General features: G+C 40.3%; 1 protein-coding gene across 1 annotated transcript; it reads right to left on the bottom strand.

Moving 5' to 3' along the window:
- Positions 1-79: 79 nt before the first annotated feature.
- On the bottom strand, positions 80-21237 carry sult6b1 (sulfotransferase family, cytosolic, 6b, member 1). Its single transcript, XM_029521219.1, has 7 exons — positions 20895-21237; positions 13887-13999; positions 6043-6132; positions 5496-5619; positions 3118-3212; positions 1578-1734; positions 80-1468 (listed from the first exon to the last, which is right to left on the bottom strand). The coding sequence occupies exons 1-7, from the start codon at positions 21088-21090 to the stop codon at positions 1341-1343; spliced, it is 903 nt and encodes a 300-aa protein (XP_029377079.1). The 5' UTR covers positions 21091-21237; the 3' UTR covers positions 80-1340.
- Positions 21238-21478: the final 241 nt, after the last annotated feature.

Here is a 21478-nt window from a genome sequence, read left to right on the forward strand (position 1 = left end):
CTCGCCAACATTTCTATTTAAATGGTCGTGTGATTCTAATACTGATTGTAAAATATGCACTAGACAACTGCACAACAAAGACAATTTCAGGGTTTTATTGAGCACAAAAATGTTAGTTTCATCACCTAACAAAGATGGACTCAAACGATCAGTCACCTGGAAATGCGTTTTATTTTCATCATGATACGATAGTGTTGTGATTTCAGAGCTTCACAACCGATTTCAGTCAAGTTCAGAGTGAGTTCAAAGAGAATCAGCATCAAACAAACTGAAGGCCAACATTCAGGTACTGATGGAACAATCTGACACTGGAGATTTCAGCTGACTGAAACTGCACTCTGGTTTGGCTGGAAACAAAATCCCTGTGATTCTTTGATAAAAAACAAAAAACAACAACAAAAAAAACCACTTAAAAACAACAACAACAACAAAACAATCATTAATCCTCGCCCGGATTTCTATTAAATGATTATTACACCACTGCTTTCCCCTGTATTTTACCATACAACCACAAGGGGGCACAAATGTTTTAGAAGAGCATGGTTAGGCTGCATGGTCTCCACGAACTGACCAGATGATCCTTCACAAATGTCAGTTTTATTGACTTCAAGAAATGTCTTTCTTTTTTATCTGCATGTGAGCATTTTGTTAGTAATTTTATCCCAAGAAGATTTCAAGCCATTTCAAATTGGACTACGTACAAGCTCTTAGAATGAAGTGTTGGACACTTTTGGAAATACAATCACTGACCGAGAAAGAGTTAGATGAAAAGACTAACACTACTATCATGTCTCAGCTACAGCCTGAAAACCACAGACTTTTCTTCTCACAGGTCTTGGAGGGAAAGGTGGGATGACAAAGTAAGGTGTCAGGAAGTTGAGGTGGATTGATTGGATGGATTATGTTTGACCATAAATCACTGTCTGTTACTAAACCTAAAAAAGCCACGCTGTTTTTACTTTCAGAGCTGTGTGTCAGACTGTTTCTGGGCATAAGAGTGCCACTGACCTTCTGGAATGCCGAACTATTGCTTTGCTTTTCCATCAACAAAAGGCTACAAAATGCACCTTTTCTCTTCTTTCTCACACTTCTTACATCTTTGCTTGGACTTAAGTGGGACCTTTGGTCCTGGGCTGAGCCCTGCAGATACTGTTGCCTGTCAGTTTCAGTATGTCCAACAACCTCCTCCACCGGTTCAGGCTCACATGGTTACATGGCTAGTTAGGGTCTGTCTCAGCTACAGGCTAAAAAAAAGCCTTTCCTCGCTCTTCCTCTATTTAATCCTCTTCCCTCACCTCCTTCATTTCCCTCCTCATCTCCCTCTCCTCTGACCCCGGTTCCTACTGACAGTACTTTTGATAGTTGAGTTTGGCTCCCAGCCTGGTTCCTTCCAGGTGTTCATTGAAGGCCTTGTCCATCTCTTGGCTCTGTTCTGGTGTAAAATGTTGCTTCCAGTCCCCAACCTCACCTGCTCGGGTACAAAGGCAGAACACAGTTAAATGTTCTGTTTTCCAGACCACTCACACTTATAAAGCATGAAACCAAAAGGTTCCTTGAAAAATAACTCTGTAATAAACCTTTTCTGAAGATGACGTTTCCCATGTTTCCATGTGAGTTGGCAGAGCTCTCCTTCATGGCATTGAAGGTGCTCCCCTCAGCGATTTGCTGGATTTGAGTCTCAGTCAAGCTGAAACCAAAAAAGGTGGCGATTTGGTGGATGCCCTTGCTGAGGTCCTGCAAGATAGGAACCGTGACATACAGAAACACTCTATCACTCATTTGTCCATATTGGTCGTTGGTTGCACTCAAAATGTAAAAAAAATACAGAATTAGATATTTGTGGTATTTAGAGAATGAGTCAATGTTTCCTAAAGTATTAGTACAGGTCAACACCAACTTCCTACGATTCTGTGGTCTGCTGGAGCAGTGGAACTTCAGGGAGGGACAGGAAGAGGCTCAGTAAGCTGATCAGAAGAGCCAGATCTGTCCTGGACTGCTCTCTGGACTCCATTGAAGAGGAGGGTGAGAGGAGGACAACTCCTCCCATCCACTTCATGACACCGTGGGAGAACTAAGTAGCTCCTTTAGCTACGGCAGGTCATTCATTCCAGCAGCTATCAGCCTATTTAACACCTCTGTCGCTCCAATAAAATCTGCACTCTGGACTAACTACAGCTACATTACAGTGTCTACTTCCGCTGCTTGACTGGCACTTTATCATTATCATTGCAACTTCTATTTTTTCTAGTACTTCTATTCAAAATTCCTATTCTTGTATTTTTTCTATGCCTGTGGTTGCTGCTGTAACAACGAATTTCCCATACGTGGGATAAATAAAATAATCTTAATCTTACTGTGACACATGCACTTCAACAAAAATCTCCACAGTTCTAGGGTTAAATTTCTATTGCAATGAATGGCAAATATCTTTGCTTTTTATTTTTTAACTGTTCTAGTTGTATTATTTATTTGTCTCCTTGTCAGTTCACACACTTTAGTGTTTTATTCAAACATGTCTGTGAATGTTCTCATTCATCCAGGTTAGAGTTATTAAAAAAATGTAATCGAGTGCAGCTGGACTTAGTTATAAATTCGTGAGGGATTAGAAAGGCACGAATTGATGAAGCCTCTTGGATAAGAGGTGACACATCTTCATGGCTATATAACCAAGTCCATTGGCATATGATTCAATCTCTTTGGATGTTTTATTCAAAGCAGCCCCGTATTCTGCTCTTATTGCCATTTGATTTTAGTTGTATGTCTGTACAATAACACGTGTTCTGAGGTTTTCAATAAATGAACCAAGGAAGAAATTATTTAGTTGGCAAAAACTATTAGAAAGCACACATGAAATTATCAATTTATAGAAGTGATATGATGAAGTGACTTATTTTCTTGAGCGTAGGCAAAAATTTCACAGCCTTGATGCATTATTTGTGTAAAGAAAAATACTTTCTCATTTAAATTTGGGTCACTAATTCAAATTCTCAAGAGGGTAAATGCAAACATTTAAATTGTAATGTAATTGTGTGTGTTTGTGTAATTCTATATTTTTTCCCCATATTTTTAAGTAATCACTTCACTTGCAATAAAAGCTAAATATCAGTGTGTAGACACCTCCTTTAGGTCCTCATAGGTGACAATCATGATGTTAGGGTCATCAATCCTCTTCTCCCAGGCCAGGGCGTGGTCAAAGTATGAACCCCAAGAAACTGATACACACAAACACACAGATGACAGCAACCAATCAACAAACAAGTTTACCCAGCGAAAGCAAAAAAGGTCTATTGTGACTAAAACTGAGCAAAAGGTCAAACAGTAAAAAAAATATCAGCTGTCAGTAACTTTTGAAAAGGTACAAGTATTCCAAAATACACTAAAAACACTGTGATGCTGTTGAAAACAAATGATTGTGGGTGAATTAAGTATTGACAACTCTTTTCTACCATGTTAGCTCTGATATCTTGCTATATACAAAGGTAATCTAAACATTTGATCAAACAAAGTGGGTAACAGGCGATGTGCTCACTGCAAGATGTTTCAATGTTTCTTTACAGTGGGTCAGACTATCAAAAGTTCTATCACTGTATCTGGATATTTGCATTCTCACACACACATACTTTCTGGGTTGTTGATGGTATGATGTGAATGTCTTTACAGCTCTATAACCTCTGACCAAAGTCTGATAACGGTTTACAGATTGTAGGAGTGAGTAAAGGCTAAAGCTACATGTTGAACTATACACTGCTTTGTACTTGACCACTTCTGTTAGGAATTGGTGTTCTATAAATGAACTTTGATTTGAATTGATATGACTCTTTTCCTCTTGACTTTCTACTCCACCACCTTCATATGACTGTCAGTGATCTGTATCAGTTTGATTCATCTCAGTGAAGACAGACTGCTAACACCAAGGTCACATTTTCTACTGCTGCCGTTTAAAAGAGGATTTTCATTAGGAAGCAGTCAGAAGACAAATGATGTGTTTGATATAATATAACTTTTTCTCTTGTTTTTATTATTACTAATATTAATTTTGAATTAAGTTTCTACACATGGCCTCTTCTAGTGACAAGTGGGTGATAGCTGATAGCACGTTCAAGTGGATTTTGAACCCTTTTTATTGAAATATCAGCTACTCTAACTTAACAAATGTTCTGATGAATACCGCTTCATAACTTGAACCTGATTGTACCCATAACCATAACCAATGGGCAGCACAGCGGGAAGCATAACTGGAGAAACGAGGTAAAGTCTGTCCTTGCCCCAGCTCATTATTCAGCAACAGAGCTTCAACGCTGCTATTCATTGCCATCAAATATATCAGGACTGAATTATTTAGGATCATATATCAAAAGAGTTGACAAAGAGAATGCAAACAAATATTATGCTATTTATTATCAGTATCAGTACTATGATTATCCAGTTCTACTGTCTTCTTAATGCTCTGTTATACTGTAAGCATGACTGAATCAGTCATAAACCCCAGCTGGATTAAAGTGTCTCCAGTGCTGACTTGGCTGGATTTGTTGTTTGTTGGACCATAAATCTAGTGGTGTTGCAAAAAAGGAGTTGGTGCTCTATGGTGGGGGTCAAAAAAGTTTTCCATGGATTTAATAAACAGTGACACATGGACACATGTCATGTATTGAATTATTTAAAAAGCCCCAAAAATCCCCAACAGTTCCCAACAATTGCAATATTTCATGTTAGTTTTGGATAAAAGCTATACAGAGGAGCTGTTTTAGGAAACTTCAGAGATTGATAAAAAAAATGCCTACTGACCTCTATGAACAAAAATTACTATCACTGTTAGCTTTGCTCTATGTTCATTCCATGCTGTTACTGAGTTTCTGTCAGGTCTGTGGATAAAGAGCCAATTACTTCCCGCATAGTTAAAGTCTTTGTGGGAACTGTTACTGAGTCTCTGTTGTGCATTTGGGTCCACATCTTTGTACCAGTCTGACACCATGTCTTCTTGTCTGGGACAACACCATTGGAGTTTTTAATGTGCTAATAAAAAGACGTTTATGGAACATCAGAAATTCATTTCATTCTAAACGTTTACATCTTCATGTTGTGACCCTGCAATGGACTGGCGGCCTGCCCGGGGTTAGGGTTAGGGTTAGGTTAATATGAGCTGGGATTGGCTCCAGATAAGCTGAAAAAGATGAATAAATACATTTATGAATCTTCATGTTGAAGAGAACTGCCAAATGAGAGATTTAAAAAGTACTGCAATAACCATACAGTGTCACAATATGACCAATAAGACAAATTATTGTGACATTTTGTTTTTGGGACACATTGTGTCAATTACCTCATTCAACCTTAGTTTCTATGTTCTCAGGACACATATGAATCATTCCATAAAAGCTATCAAATGTGATCCATTTTGACAGGTTCAGTGATCTAAGAATCAGCCATTAATTTTTTAATTATTATTATTGTTATTATTGTTATTATTTATTTATTTTTTTTGTCCATTGCTCTACCGTCTCCACTCAGGAAGCTGGAGTAGAAGGAGTCCCAGGATTGGATTGGGAGGACTGGGTTGTTGTTGCAGAAATGATAGTAGGAAACCAAAGTGTCTTTTGGATTCCTGAAGATCACCACCATCTGCACAAAACACATTACAATACATAAGACATATTTATTATGCACTGTACATAAACAGAGGATCAGTGAGGAACCATGTGGAAGACTACAGAAGTAGAAAACCCTTAAAAAAAAAAAAAGAACACATAGCACATTTGGAAAATGAAATTAGGGAAAACAATAGCCAGTCAATAAAATAAGAGCAGAAGAAAAAAAATGTTTCCAGCAATTACGAGGACATCTAGATTTTATATGTTGAAAAAGTAACAAGTTAGGTAGACAATACAATTTGTGGATAACATTATAAAGCATTATTTATGTTTTTTCTTTTACATGTCAGCAAAACAAACTTTACTTTCCATTTGGGACACTTTTGTTACAGCAGTTCTATGAGGAGAATCAGCTTGTTGACTGAATTAACACTGCTAAACACTGGAGACTTACTTTAGTTTTCTTTTCATAGAAGGATGTGGGGATGTTGTCAGGGTGTAGGTGAGTCCCCAGAAATCTTGGAGACGGAGCTTTATCCACAACCTGAGAAAATAAATAACATACAGGACACACGGCTTTAACTCACTCTAGTTATTTGAAACAAGTCAAGGTGCTGATGTATTTGATGTTGTAACATTAAACTGGTATCTTCTTAGCTTTAACCAGCGTTTCTGTAGCCATAACCACACATGAACATGCAGACTATCCCTTTATCTTTGCCACATGGGTTCTCTGAGTTTTCAAAGTGCAAAGTTCAATATATAATGACTGAGAGCATGGCAAACTGTTGACACATCCATGAACACACTTCCCTGATCCAATAGCTCCCTGTTTGAGTTTTGGCCATGACCATGTCTAAATTCCATGGAGCAGTTTACTTGGATAGGTGTGGTTGGAGACGTTTAGAAAAAGGGGACAAGAAGGAAGAGACATTCATTTATAACTGCAGCGTTAAATACATACTGAAAGTATGAAAATAAGGTTCTTAGATATTATTCAAATGGGATACAGAGCTGCAGTATCTGGCTTTGAGTGGGTGGTTAGCTGGCAACCACACCTTGGCTAATTTAGTTAGTAATGATTAAATCAAAATCAAATCAAATCAAATCAGATTTATTTGTATAGCGCCAAATCATAACAAAGTTACATCAAGGCACTTTACATATAGAGCAGGTCTAGACCAAACTCTTTATAAATTTATTTAAAGAGACCCAACAGATCCCCCCCTTCCTTTAAGAGGCAGAAACCTTGGGCAGAACCAAGCTCGGGGGGGCGGCCATTTGCCTCGACCGTTTGGGTTGAGAGAGACAGAGCGGGGGGAGACGGAGACAGAGAGGAGGCAGAGAGGCAGGGGTGGGGGGGGTTGTAGAGTAGGGAGAGAATGAGAGCCGGGATAATCAAAACAGGTGTAGGCAGGAACATGATGCTGCATGAAGTTCATAGAAATGATGCTGGATGGAGTTTATGAAGATATGAGAGCAGCAGGCAGCAGGAACATGTGATAGTGATGATTCACCACCTGCAGGATGAGGACAGGAGGAGGAGAGGAGAAGAGCTGGGAGAGACAGAGACTTTGGAGAAACATGGTTAGTAAATGCAGTACACATCCTTTGAACTGGGAAAGACAGGGATTTAGGAGAAGCATGGTTGTTGTCAGTGCATGTAAGGGGGGAGGGAGAGAGAGAGCTGCTCAGTCCTTCCCCCAGCAGCCTAGGCATATAGCAGCATAGCTAAAGAGTAGATGAACTATAACTTTTTTTTGTAATTCAAATTTTTATTTAAACACAGTAAACAAAAGCTCACAGTGGCCAGGAAGCAGAAAAACACATCTTTTAGTAGTCCCTGTCATAAGGAGTTTGACAAACAGGCAAAAAAAATTACAATAAGAAAATAAGAAAAGATCACAGAGAGAGGAGAGGGGGAAGAAAAAAAAAATTAAAATGATAATCCTTGGTAGAAGTAAGATGATCCATGAAATAATACCACATTCCCAGTTCCCTTTGCCCCTTAATCTAGCCAGCAAAACCTCATACGATGCATTCTCACTCATTAGGATTTTCCACTCTTGGAGTGTTGGGCATATGGGCATTTTCCAGTGGCTACTCCCACCCATGTCTCCAGAAATTTCAGCATGGTTCAACCATGGAGCATTTCCAACATGAGCTATTATTTATTAGCCCAATAAAAGCGTCCAATAATACCAGTGCAGGATTTTATATAGAACAAATCATCCTCTCACTTCTCTGACATATTTGCCATTTAGTGCTATGAAATGACTCCAGGTACCTTTACTAATTTCACAATTAAGGTCTCTCTGCCAGATTATTCTTAAGTTACTGATTAAATAAATTGAGTCTTTATAAAATGCTGATGCCTTGTGATTAAGAGGGTTATCTAGATAGTCAACAATTGGATTAGCTATTCTCTCTGATTGAAACCTTTTAGTTATACAGTGTCTAATTTGCAAGTATTTCCAGAAGTCTCCTTTTTCCTGTAACTCATAATGTTGGACAAATTCATTAAATGACATGAATGTCCCCTCCTTATAGAGATTGCTTACTGTATTTATGCCCTTGTTTAGCCACCCTTTCCAGAACACTGTCTGCTCCCTGTCTTCACCTCTGGGTTGAGCCAGAGTGAGGCATAAGGTTGTTTGTGGTGGGAAATCTTGTGCAACTTGTGAACCTTTGCCCAAACGTCTTGAGAATGCTGAATGACCGGGCTTATGTCCTTCTCTTTAGGGTTAGGGTTAGGTGACAGCATTGGGATAGTACATTTATTGGATGAAATGGTGCTGCCAGATTCTTCTCTATATTAGCCCACACTAAACCAGATATTGCTCCCCTCCAGTGATTGAATATCTTAGCCATCTCAAATGACAAACTTTAGCCGAACATCTGGGAGACTAAGCCATCCTTCTTTTTGGGCGCACACATCTTACCCCATTTGAATCTGGGCTTCCTCCCTGTCCATAGAAATTCTCTAATTACACTCTCATATTGTTTAAAAATGTGATCAGGCTTACTGAGGGGCAACATCATAGCTATATTATTAAATTGAGGCGTTATTACCATTTTAATGCTGTTTATCTTCCCCCACAGACTTAGGTTTAACTTTTCCCATTTGCCCAAGTTTGTTTTAATGTTTTGAAGGAGAGGTTCAAAATTAAGTGCCATCATTTCACTAAGCTCTGAGGTTAATGCCTTTGGGAGTCCATCTAAAAGTGTATTGTTTTATTATATGTGCGTGACAGTGCAGATATAGGCATTGCCTCTGATTTAGTCCGACTTATTCGACAGCCATATCTAATCTATTGTGTCCATTAGCGCAGGTAAAGAGTTTTGGGGATCACTTGTCAGGAAAAGAAAATCATCCACATAAATCAGTAATTTATGTTCACTCCCACCACTGTCCACTCCTTTAATGGCAGGGTTTGCTCTTATGGCCACTGCAAAGGGCTCCAGCACAATTGTAAACAAGAGAGGCGACGGGGCAATCCTGTCGCGTTCCTCTAGAAAGATCAAACAGAGGCGAGGAGAGACCATTTGTCAAAACCGACGCCTTAGGTTTGTTGTATATTATTTTTATCCACTTTGCAAAACCAGAGCCAAAACCAAATCTTGATAGGGCTGAGTGTAAAAACCCCACTCGACCCTATCAAAGGCCTTCTCAGCGTCAAGTGAGACAGGTGCTACAGGTGATATGCTGGAGCCCTTTCACCACATTAAGTGTACAACTCTTCTCAAATTATCTGCGGAGGACCTGCCCTTTATAAATACTACTTGATCTAGATTTATAATGTGTGGTAAGATCTTCTCAAGTCTTAGGGTCAGCACCTTAGCCTATATCTTCTTGCCAATATTGTCTATGTTAATCAGACTGATTGGCCTAAAGTTTGCAGGATCTGTATGATCCCTTCCCTTCTTAGGAATCAGAGAAATGAGTGCTTCACTGAGAAATGGTGGAAGTGAGCCACTTTGAAAAGCCAGTGTCGGAGTAATTATATCAATATATAATCTACAGGAAACCCGTCTGTACCTGGTAATTTTCCTGTGTGTTCCTGTGTTCCTTGTTCATCAAGAAGCGCCAACTGATCAAAAGATAAATTTGGAAGATTTATGTTTGAGAAAAAAATCTCTGCTCTCATTTACAGTACCAGATGATCTATACAGGTTCTCATAGAATTCTTCAAAAACATCATTAATACCTTGAGAAGATGTTACAAGAGACCCTCCTGCTCTTATTGCTGGTATTACATGTGCAGAACTCTGCTCTTTTAACTTCCTGGCCAAAAGTCTGCCAGTCTTTTCCCCTAACTCATAAAATCACGTTTTGAGACTGAACCTATTGAAGCCTATTCTGCTTTTTTATTGAAAATATCATGAATGACTTTAACTTTTTAACTATAAGCTCTGTCATACAGGAAAGTTTTAAGTCTGGTCTTGAAAATTGCTAAAGAGTCCGCCCCCCGGACCGATACTGGAGTTGGTTCCATAGAAGAGGAGCCTGATAACTGAAAGATCTGCCTCCAGATTTACTCTTGGAAACTCTAGGAACCACAAGTAAACCTCCATCTAGAGAGCGGAGTGGCCTGCTAGGACAGTAAGGAACTATGAGCTCTCTGAGATATGATGGAGCTTGGCTATTAAAAGCTTTATATGTTAACAGAAGGATTTTAAATTCTACTCTATATTTTACTGGCAGCCAATGAAGAGCATCTAACAGGAAAGATATGATCTCTTTTCCTAGTTCCTGTTAATATTCATGCAGTAGAGTTCTGAATTAACTGAAGGCCTTTCAGAGATTTGTTTGGACATCCAGATAGTAATGAGTTACAGTAGTCCAGCCTAGAAGTTACAAATGCATGGACTAGTTTTTCTGCATCATCCTGAGAGAGGATGTTTCTGATTTTCCTAATGCTTCTCAGGTGGAAGAAAGCTGCCTGACTAAGCAGTTTTATGTGAGGGACAAAGGACATGTCCTGGTCAAAAATTACTCCAAGGTTTCTTACAGTGGAGCTGGAAGCCAAAGTGATGCTGTCCAGACTGATTAGATGATTAGATAGTATATCTCTGAGGTTCTTAGGGCCAAGTACAATAACTTCAGACTTGAGAAGTAAAAAATGTTGGGTCATCCAGACTTTTATTTCTTCAAGACATGTCTGCAGTCTGACTATCTGAGTGACTTAATTTGGCTTCATTAATTGAATTGATTGAAATACAACTGAGTGTCGTCTGCATAGCAGTGGAAGTTGATGCTGTGTTTCCTGATAATGTTGCCTAAAGGAAGCAGATAAAGAGGATTGGCCCAAGTACCGAACCCTGTGCGACTAAGGATTTGAACCACCTTAGTGCAGTTCCTTTAATTCCAATTTCATGTTCCAGTCTCTGTAGTAAAATATTATGATCTATGGTGTCGAATGCAGCACTAAGATCTAGAAGGAGAAGTATGGAGGCTGATCCATTGTCTGAGGCCATTAGAATGTTATTGGAGACTTTAACCAGCGCTGTTTCTGTGCTATGATGGGCTCTAAATCCTGATTAAAACTGTTCAAGCAGACTTTTCCCATCCAGATGGTTGTGTAATTGGTTTGCTCCTGCTTTCTCAATGATTTTAGAAATGAATGGGTCTATGGGTCTATAATTGACCAACATATCTGGATCAAGATTCAGCTTTTTAAGTCTGAGTTTGATGACTGCAGTCTTAAGAGTCTGAGGTACATAACCCAAAGGTCAAATTAGGTCAAATTAATCAGATACAAGATGAACGGCTTAATTTCTTTTAAATCTCTAAAATCTCTTTAAAGAGGCTAGTTGGTACTGGGTCTAATAGACAGGTGGATGGTCTGGATGATGAAACTATAGAAGCTAGCTGAGAGATTCAGAGGTGAGAATGACTCCAGATGTAAAAGAGGCGTTGCAGTAGATTCAGTAGCAGATTATTGTCTAATGTAGGTAAGAGCTTATGGATTCTTTTTCTGATTGTGAGAATTTTATCTGTAAACAAAGTCCATAAAATCATCACTGCTGAGAGCTGAGGGGATCTATTTTTTTTCCTAAATTTAATTTTAATAACTAAAAACTAGAGGTGACCGCTCTGACTGAGGCGCAGAGGAGCGTGTTAAACTGCGGCTCTGCCTCCTGGTCTCGACTCAGGATTGTCAGGGTTTTGGATTTCTAATAAAATCGGCCATATTTCTAGAAATGAGAGCGGCCCCGTCCACGGTGGGATGGACACCATCTCTCCTAATCAGACCAGGTCTCCCCCAGAAAGACTTCCAGTTATCTATGTAGCCCACGTTGTTTTCGGGACACCACCTCGACAGCCAGCGGTTAAATGACAACATGCAGATGTACGTGTCATCACTGGTCCGATTGGGGAGGGGGCCGGAGAAAACTACAGTGTACAGTTAGCAAAAGTACACACCGATTCCACATTAATTTTTGTGACGACACTGAACGGAGCTGCTTTTGTGAGTCGCCGGCAGAGAGGACATGCGATCAGTCACACTCACTCGGAAGGACCGTCCCTTTCTGCCGTCACACAAGCACTGCTTCTGTTACCATAACCTCATAAAGTGGGGCAGATTTGAAACTTTGGGTTCTAAAAGGCTACTTTAAAGCTTAGGTTAGGTTAGATGATGATCAGGTAGTTGTAAATATGCCTCTGGCCGGTCAGTGGGATCATTTCTCCATGAAAATGAATACAAACAGAAGGGACAATGTCAAAGACCCACACAGGTGACTTTTCTCTGGTACCTCCAGAGCAAGCCTGAGAGATGTAAAACCACACTGAGAGGGTTTTTGGTTCTTAAAACTACAAATATATCTTCTTACAGAGCTCAACCCTTAAAATAAAACACAGGAGAAGTTAAAATAAGCACCTCTAAAAAAAAGTATATTGTAAATGTATGACTAATGAATTCTGTGCTGCTGTGCTCTTTCTCTTTTAAGAGATCATTTTAAGACTCTGATCATTTGAATACAGAAGGGATTAAGACATATTTGTGTTTTTTTTTATGATTTCTGCAGGTAGCAAAGCAAAAAGTTTGAGGCTGTTGAAAAGTGAGAAGTTCAAACTTTTACAAACTTTTTGCATCATCTGACACAACTGACACAAACCAGAGGTCTAGACTGGACAGGTTCTACTGGTCAAAGATGGTTTTGTGGAAAACATGAATAGTAATGTTAGACAGACGACAATCTTTGATGATGAAAGTCAAATCTAGCACCTATTGTTTTTTCAGGTTCACAAGCAGCAGACAGTGTTTCCTTTAAGCTTACTGTATACTGATCAGAGATATGTCATAAATCCATTATAAATTGAATTGTAATAAAATATCTTCAGCGCTACCCAGTCAATGACTGGCTTCTCTGATCTGACCAGGACAGTGTGTGTCCACAGTGTTTGTTGTTGTAAATTAAAAAAGCCTGTAACAGTCTGAATATGAATACATACAGCCGTGGGACTTTTCACTTTTAGGCTCCTGTGGATTTGATCAAAAGGGTTCCATTTTGTGCATCAGGTGTGTCCTTACCTGTTGTCTATATGTCTTAAAAGATTAATCAAAGGATAATCAGTGCAATCTAAAATTGTTCTGTGGTACTCGACCACATTCTGAATGCAATGAGACGTCACGCAGTGCAATCATGGCATTTTTAAGAAAGTCGATCCGATAAATGTCTATTGCAAATAATAACATGTTGGTTTGAGAAGTGAGCGCATGTGATGAAGCAGCTTATAGTCATCATATATACAACAAGATGTCAGCTGGTTTTCATTCTGTCACAGTTGGGTTTTGTTGCTAGGTAACATCTAGTAGTCATAGTGATGATGACAGGAGAAAAAACTGGTGATGTAGTGATGCAGTTTGTAGAACGACAAATGTCAGGTGGAGGTAAGGGTAAATGGATGGGTCAACAAAACACAGGCATATCACAATGTGATATTCACAGCGAGTGGAAGAAAAGGCCTACTGTATGTCAATGTTCAGGTTGGAACAAAAGCTAGAAATAAAGTTACACCCAGATCCTTGGGATTTTAGTGGCAGTGAAAACCGTGGATAATCCAGCATATAGTTTAGTTCCCAAGATGTTTGGGAAAGTGTTGGGAGCACCACTAACAAACTCCCTTCAACACTACTGTGAAGGGATGGAGGCAGAGTACACAAACCTCAGCTCGACGTAAAACAAGATAAGCTGCTCCTTCATTAATCCCATCGAGGGGAATATACCAGGAGAGTAAAGAAAGAAAAGAGAAATGTCAGTTTCAGCTCATTGTACCCCCCCAATAAGTACCTTTAAGACCTCTGGTCCAAAAAATTCAATAAGCGGTGGCATCTTGGCCTCAGTTTTTGTCCCTGTGGCCTCTGCAATGATCTTCCTCACCACCCCCACCATCCAGTTGAAACCTGCATACACACAAATAACAACATACTGTCATTTCAGGATTATAAAGTGCTACTTTTTTTCACACACTTTGAACCCTGCAGCTAATTTATGGATTTTTAAGGGTAACGAGCTTCATGCCGCCAATACAGTTAGCATCACATCAGACCAATGAAATTACCCAATAGGTCACAGTGGACCAATGAAATTGTTTGAATTAAATTAAACACACCCACACTAAATTCTTCAGATCAGTCATTTGTTTTGTGCTTCATGCACACACCCTTATCACGGAAAACACATGAAGCAACTCATATGATTTCAAGTTAAGTAATTCCTGCCCTATGCCATTTCCTCCCATATTTCCAACACCTGCGGCTTCTAAACAAGAGTGGCCCATATTTGTACAAAACAGTTTTTCTCTCTGAATTTAGCGCTCTATACTCCAGAAATTACGGTAAATTTGCAGCAGACAGTGTAACAAGTAGATACTATATACAAAGAAAATGTGTTTGTGTCACAGCTTGCAGAAAAATCATGCAAATGAGAAAATCCCATAAATCAAGGGGTTAAGGGTGTTTTCTTTATTTTGTTTCATTTTTGGGGTTTTTAATGCCATTATTCAGCCAATAAGTGTCAGAGAGGCTACCAGGAGAGGAAGAGAGAGGGGAATAACATGCAGCATTGGTGCCGTGGTTGAAGTCCAACCAGGATGCTGCAGTAAAGTGGCATGTGTGGTAACCACTTGACTCCCTGTGCTGCTGAGCTTAACCTTTACAGACTCCTTTTGACATTTGACAGCAGGAAAAATACCCTAAAAATCATTCTTTTGGCCTGAAATTTGACGCCTTTTCCTAAAGTGACCCAAAGCACCCAAAAAATGTTATACTTTTGTAGTGGGTGCTACAAATTTTTGCACACAGAGTCCAATCAGAGACTGCACTTATTCAGATGGATTAGTACTATTTTCACATAGAATCCCTGACAGTACCACCTGGGCACCTCTCTGGGGTGGCTGTGATGTAAAAATGGCATTATTTCCAGTAACCGCAGAAAACCATAAACATGAGAGTGTTGGGGTGAAGGCTAGGGTAGTTCTCCTCTATCACACTCATACATCAGCGAGATGTCATGGAGTCATTATCATCAGCAGTCTACCGTGTAAAGCTGATTAAACTGCCAGTAATGGCAAAAGAAGTCCTTCCACTGGCTCAAGTGAGGGAGGGTATGTGCAGTCTCAGATAAATAGCTCTGTTATCCCACATGGGCCCCATTCCAAATAGGCCTGTACAAGCATTGGTAATGCGGGATGGGCGTGTGTAGTGTAGCATTCCTCCAAAAGGTGATTAACTCGTCTTTCTTCATGCTGACTCTTTGCCTGCTAGTTACCGTGCAAAAGCCTTTTCAAAAACTAAACACTTCCCTCATCACATTCCTTGAATGCATCGTGGTGACAGCAGGAATGTTGTGCTCTTCATCCGTTGTCAGCGCGCTGTGATGCAAACAGGAAGATTCTCTGACATCAATATATCGATCTCCACATTCACTCAGGTGAAAATTTAAATTAGAGAAGGACTGATGATTCCTGACAGTTTTGAGATCGGTCAGTGAGGGAGGAGAGGTGCTGATTTCCTTCTTTCAACACCAATATTTCATTGAAGAAATCAAGGAGTTAAAATATTCCTATGCCGTCTGTGTGTACATGGCACCTAGAGAAATCAATCTTTGTAGAATTCATTGAATTATTTGCTTTGTTGCTGAGATTTTTAAATGATCAGTGGATGTCAGTCTATGTTGAAAGAAAGAGAAGTTTATTTAAATATAAATATAAATACATTCATTAAAGTAATGCTCACACATTTATCTTTTTGTGGCACATTTAGTTCATTAAAATCTGCACCAATCACAATCAACATTACGATGCACTGGATTTGTCATTTTCACTATAGCATTGACAATTATTCTTAAGACCACAAGAGGAGACATTGCAAGCTTGGTCATTTCCACTAAGACTGTCATGCGTTTTAGTTGCTTAATCTTACATTATGGATGTCTGAATCTCCTTGAATGCACCAACAAGAAAGGGGGGGTTTGAATTAGTCCCCTCTCTGGGCGGCACTGCCACAACACAAAAAGCACACTGAGTGTAACAGGTTTTTATCTCCATGCAAAAAAATTTAAACCAGTAGTGGCCTGAGCAGAAGGAAATCCATCTGAACATTGGTGGGTATGACTGGTCCATTTTTCTTTCTTGTTGCGTGTAAATGTTTGTTGGCAGTGCTGACTGTGGTCTGTGCTCATCTGCTGAGGTGGAAATTACAAAAAAAAACATGGAGGACATTTAACCACGTAAAATTTTGCATTCAGAGTTACACTGTGGTCTGAACTGTGTAGCACATGAGCAAAACTTGTGAGATGGTGATTTACCAAAGAAATAATTCAAGATATGCTCAAATGTTTGAATTTAAGGTGTGTTGGAGCTATTTTACATTTTGTACAGTGTATCCATCTGCCCAGTTTCTCTTCAGTGTCTACAGCTGAAATGTAGGTTCTCAATTAGTGCACCAGCTGTTGGCCAACAAAAAATAGTCCCTGCATCCAAGAGCAAAAATCTTATTTCCACTTCGGTTTTAGAGACATTTATACGGCTCTTTATAGTTTTTTTTAACTCTGGCAACGCTGCATTAGCTGTTTCCTGATGCTAGCCTAGGCTCTTTGTGTTCTAACTGTTAATAACACATGTGTCAGATTAATCACATCACACACACACACACAATAAAGCACATTGTGTTTTTGAGTTTAATTATTTCCGTGCAGCTGATGTACACATTTTCATGACAGCAGATGATTTGTTTCTGTAGTAGTGGGTTGTGTAGATTTTAAAGCTTTGTTAATATGAAAACATTCCTTTTGATATGATGTAAGTGACTTGTTTGACTGTCACATTACTATTGGAGGCACTTGAACAACTTGAATCAAACTTAATTTTGATAATGAACTTTATTACTTAAGTAAGGTGGATAATAAATCAAAACATTTTGAATCTTCATCCACTAAGGGAAATTTTTAAAGGTGAAAAGTGTCACGGCCCCGGCCATGGCTGTAGGCTTCCTTGTTTGTTCTCCCTGTCCTGAGTGTATGCATGGGTGTCGTTTAGGCGTGGTCTTGTTGAGGGAATTTTTGATTTAGATAGTCTAAGTATATTTTGTAGTATGTAAGCACGACTAACATATTTTATCTTTACACAAGAGAAAATATTCTGGTGCTAACTGGCAGGTTCGAGGAGGCCTACCACCCATATCTGTATAATGAGTATGAGAACTGGTACCATATCTGAATAATGACTTTGCCAAGCTAGCAGATACCTGAATGTGCCAAGTGGCCAAAATCTTATCAGTATAATGCGCTGAGACTTGCAACAGGGACACTGACTGAGGCAAATGGCCACAAAAAGGCAAAACCGACCTGATGACAGAAATGCCAACTATAGCCAGATGATTTTTAAAAAACCCACGGTAAACCACTTATGCCACATTAGATTGTGGAAACTTCCAAACTCATGAAAAGATTACGTAATGGTGGCAGACCAGCTCAAACTGTGGTCTCAGAGAAGACAGGAGGGGCCTTGGGGACACATGAATTTAAGCAGGTGTTTGACAGTTAGTCAATGTGTATTCTGACCACGGGTTCGAACCACTCAGCTGCTTGTTCAGAAACTTGCTGTATTTTGAATAAACTTCATCCACACCAAACTTTGAATACTCTGAGCTTTTTTTCTCCTGAATATCTGGAAGACATTAGTTGCTGATTTTAGAGACAATTTGTTCATGTTGGGCACTGCTGCCTGACCCCTCCAGGCCCAAGGGCAGGTAGTTTCCAGCCTGGCTCCTCATCTGGTTCTCATCATCTCATCAGCCTGCAGTACAACGACCTGGCTCTCCGTCCACTCATAGCCAGATGCATTGCTCTCCAGCAGTCTTTTCCAGACTGATCTCCTGGTATTGACTCTGCCTGTCCCAGCTCCTATCTCCAGCCTCCCCACCACCTCAATGCCAGCCAGACTCCAGCACTGACCCCACTTCAGATCAACACCCACTCGCCCTCGCCCGCCCCCATCGCTTTTCCCCTGAAGACACTCCCTTCATTGATTCTGTCTGCTTCTGGGTCTGTCTGGGTTTGCTCACTCCCTTTGCTCCAGTTTCCACGGTTCCGTTTCCTCGGCCTCAGCCTGCCCAGGGATTCTTATGTGACCTGAGCCATTTTCCAGACAGCTGGATAAGTGCCAGGGATTTCTTCGCCAATGCGCTATGGTATTCCAACAACAGCCCCAGACATTCTCTACAGATCAAGCTAAGGTACAATTTGTTTTGGGGTTACTAAGAGGAAGAGTGTTAACCTGGGCAGAGGCCATCAACTCTAATCAGCCAGTACATACTTGGTCATGTGCTGACTTCATTAAGAGGATGAAGAAAGTGTGAACATCCCAATTATGAGGAAGGTACAGTCGATCGCCGTTGAATCTTCTGCAGGGAAATGATGTGGAAGATTATTCGGGTGATTCCTTTATACCGTTTCTGCCGACTCTAAGTGGAATGAGGCAGCAGTGCAGGGAATATAGATAGATAGAATAGAGCCTGCCTCATTCCAGTAGAGGGCCATCACAGGATGATGGCTGGGTTGTGTGTCTATTGTGGCAAGGCTGGCCATTTCCTTGCTTCCTGCCCTTCTTTCCAGTGTGCCCAAAAAGTTAAGGCTCATCAGACAGAGAGGGTCTTGACGAGCCATACATCCATTTCTAAACTACATGAGTCCATCAGATGGTTTGTTCCCTCCCCAAGGGTTCCTTTAGTTTTAGGGCTCACCTGGTTTAAAGTCCATAACCTTCACATCAACAGGTCTGCTGGTACCATTATTAATTGGAGTGTGTTTTGCCATTCACACTTTTTGGGGGTCTTCCATTGCTCTTGCTCAGCTTTCTAACCTCTCTGTTCCATTAACCTTTCATGACCTTGGAAGTGTAAAGCAAACAGCGAGCATTATCTTTGCCCCCTCACAGACCCTTTGATTGTGCAATCAAACTGTTAACTGGTGCCCCTTTGCCTGCTAGCTTTCTGTACAACCTGTCACGCCCAGAGAGGGAAGCATTGGAAAAGTACCTCCATCATTTCCTCTTTCTGGTACAGCATTTCATCCAACATGTTCAGCATGGCAGGTTGGTGCTATGGTGGTTACTGCAGAACAAGTTATACGTGAAAGTCAAGAAATGGAAATGGGAAATGCGTCGAAATTAACAAGCCATCGCAGTTTCCACCGCACCCTAGCCTTCAGATATCTGAATATCTGCTGGACTGAGTATGCCCACAATCCTCTCACCTGCTCAGTGAGAGGGATGCCCGGTTCCCAGTCCAGGAGGAAGAAGTGTTTAGGGTTAGGGTTAGGCCATCTGTTCAGGCCAACCTTTGATGGTGTTGTCTGGTCCGGACGGAGGTTCGGTCAGCTCTCCGGTCTACTGCCTGGAATCAACCCTTCGCTGACATCAGCTGTCATCAGCTGTCATCAAACTCCTGCACCTGCCTACCAAGCCTGAGAGAAGGTGTGGTTTCATCCCGTGACCTGCCCCTCCAGGTGGAATCCTGTAAATTGCTACCTTGCTACATTGGACCTTTTGAGGTGAAGATTGTCATTAAAGATTAAAGTTCCCCCCTTCTTTGAAAATCCATCCTACTTTCCATGTTTCACTGTGCCAGTGTCTTCCGGCCCTTGTGCCTTCTTGCTGAGCCCTCACCAACAAGAGATGTGAAACTAGATTGGCATCAATTTTGGTTCTTAAAACCATAAATTTATAGTAAGTAAAGTAAAACACGGGAAAGGTATAACATGGGACCTTGAATGTGGTGCTAGCAGGATTAGATTATATTGTATGCAAAATAACTGCCTCTCTTTTTGTAAGATAGCACACGGCTTCCCACACAGGCTCAAAAGTCTGCTCACTGAGCAATCGAGCAACAGAATGGGAGCGACTGACTCCTATATCAGCACTGAATTATGACACAACACCCAATACAACACCCAAATAAAAAATAAGCAGGGAATAGCTTCCTTCATTTACTAAACAAACAGCTTATGGCTGCCCACACCTTTGACTTTTAAGGAACTTTACTAAACTTGCATCTAAGATGTCATTCGTTTTAATAGATCCAGTCTGTTCTTAAGCAACCACAACATGGTCATCTGGCAAACAAGATTCACCAGATTCAACTTCTGCATTGTCATGTTGACAGGTCAACATATCAGCCAGTTAGACAAATGCAATCACGCCTCTGTATTAGATTGCTTTGTCACGTGAAAACAAGATTTAGGCAGCTTACCTTGGCAAATTTCTGACAAAAGATTAACAGCTGCAATCAAAACTTTTCACAGCTGTAAAATGCCTCTTATTTGTGTGTTGCTATTATAGCTGATGAACATTTAGATGCATTCATCTTTTCTGTTTCTTTTAACACATTTGGCCATACAAGCTTTTCATAAGGAAAATAGATCTTACTCAGCAGGTCCTTCATATTCAACAAATGATGAGTATTCAAGCAAAACAGAAACCAGTGTCATCCCAACTTTAGTTCTGACCTCTGTGATGTTTCCACAAAAAAATCTGAACAAAAGTTCTGACCAGTGTCCTCTTATGCATGAGGCCCCAGAACTTGCATCTGGTAATTTTCAACAGAAAGTCACAACATCCTGAAGACATGTGGCCTTCAAACATCACAAAAAAAAAAATTATTATTATGAATAATAATAATACAACCAAAAAACAATTAAAAAGATCTAGCTTGATCGCTATTTAGTGTATTTTAATTTGAAGATTCTCTCTGTGTGGCTGAGCAACTCATAAAAATGTTTTGTAATTGCATAACCACTTACCACATTTGGGATAAGCCACAAGCATGATGTCACTCTCTCTGGCCACGATGTTTTCCACAGCCTTTAAATGTTCCTCAGGACACATGATGTATGGGTACAACACCCCTTTGTATCTGTACAGTTTCTGCTCATCATTCATCTCCTTTGCCATCTGCAGCCTGGACTGTAAATTGGCCGCAAAGTCATTGCTACTCATCCTGGGTCAGTACGGTGTAGCTGCACAGGTCAGAATGGAAACTCCAGCTCTTTTCAAAGACAATATTTCAAGAGTAGTTCAAACCTGAAGGCCCACCTAAAAATCACAGAGTGGTCTCAGGAAAAAGAGAAGCTGTGCAGCTGAGTGAGCAAGCAGCACTGACAGGAAGAAAGAGAGCGTAGAGTACTAATAGGAGGAGAACACACCAAGCACCTCCTCCTCCATACATAGATGCATGTGTGTGTGTGTGGCTGATAGGAAATGCCTGTACAACGTCACCAAACGGAAGGTAAATGTTGACATGTTGACTCCACACACCACTTTCTCCTTCTCTCTCTCTCACACATTCTCACATGGGAATTCTGGCTCTGTTTAGAGAATCGGTTCT

The sequence above is a fragment of the Echeneis naucrates genome, chromosome 15 (assembly GCF_900963305.1).
Source record: "Echeneis naucrates chromosome 15, fEcheNa1.1, whole genome shotgun sequence".
NCBI lineage: Eukaryota > Metazoa > Chordata > Actinopteri > Carangiformes > Echeneidae > Echeneis > Echeneis naucrates.

What these genes read in the sequence shown, in the direction of transcription:
- sult6b1 (XM_029521219.1), bottom strand. Translation starts at nt 21,090, where the DNA reads ATGAGTAGCAATGACTTTGCGGCCAATTTACAGTCCAGGCTGCAGATG. An exon ending in TCTATGAAAAGAAAACTAAA is followed by an intron (nt 5,620 to 6,042) that starts GTAAGTCTCCAG and finishes TGTTTTGTGCAG; the next exon opens with ATGGTGGTGATCTTCAGGAA. An exon ending in CCTATGAGGACCTAAAGGAG is followed by an intron (nt 1,735 to 3,117) that starts GTGTCTACACAC and finishes CCTATCTTGCAG; the next exon opens with GACCTCAGCAAGGGCATCCA.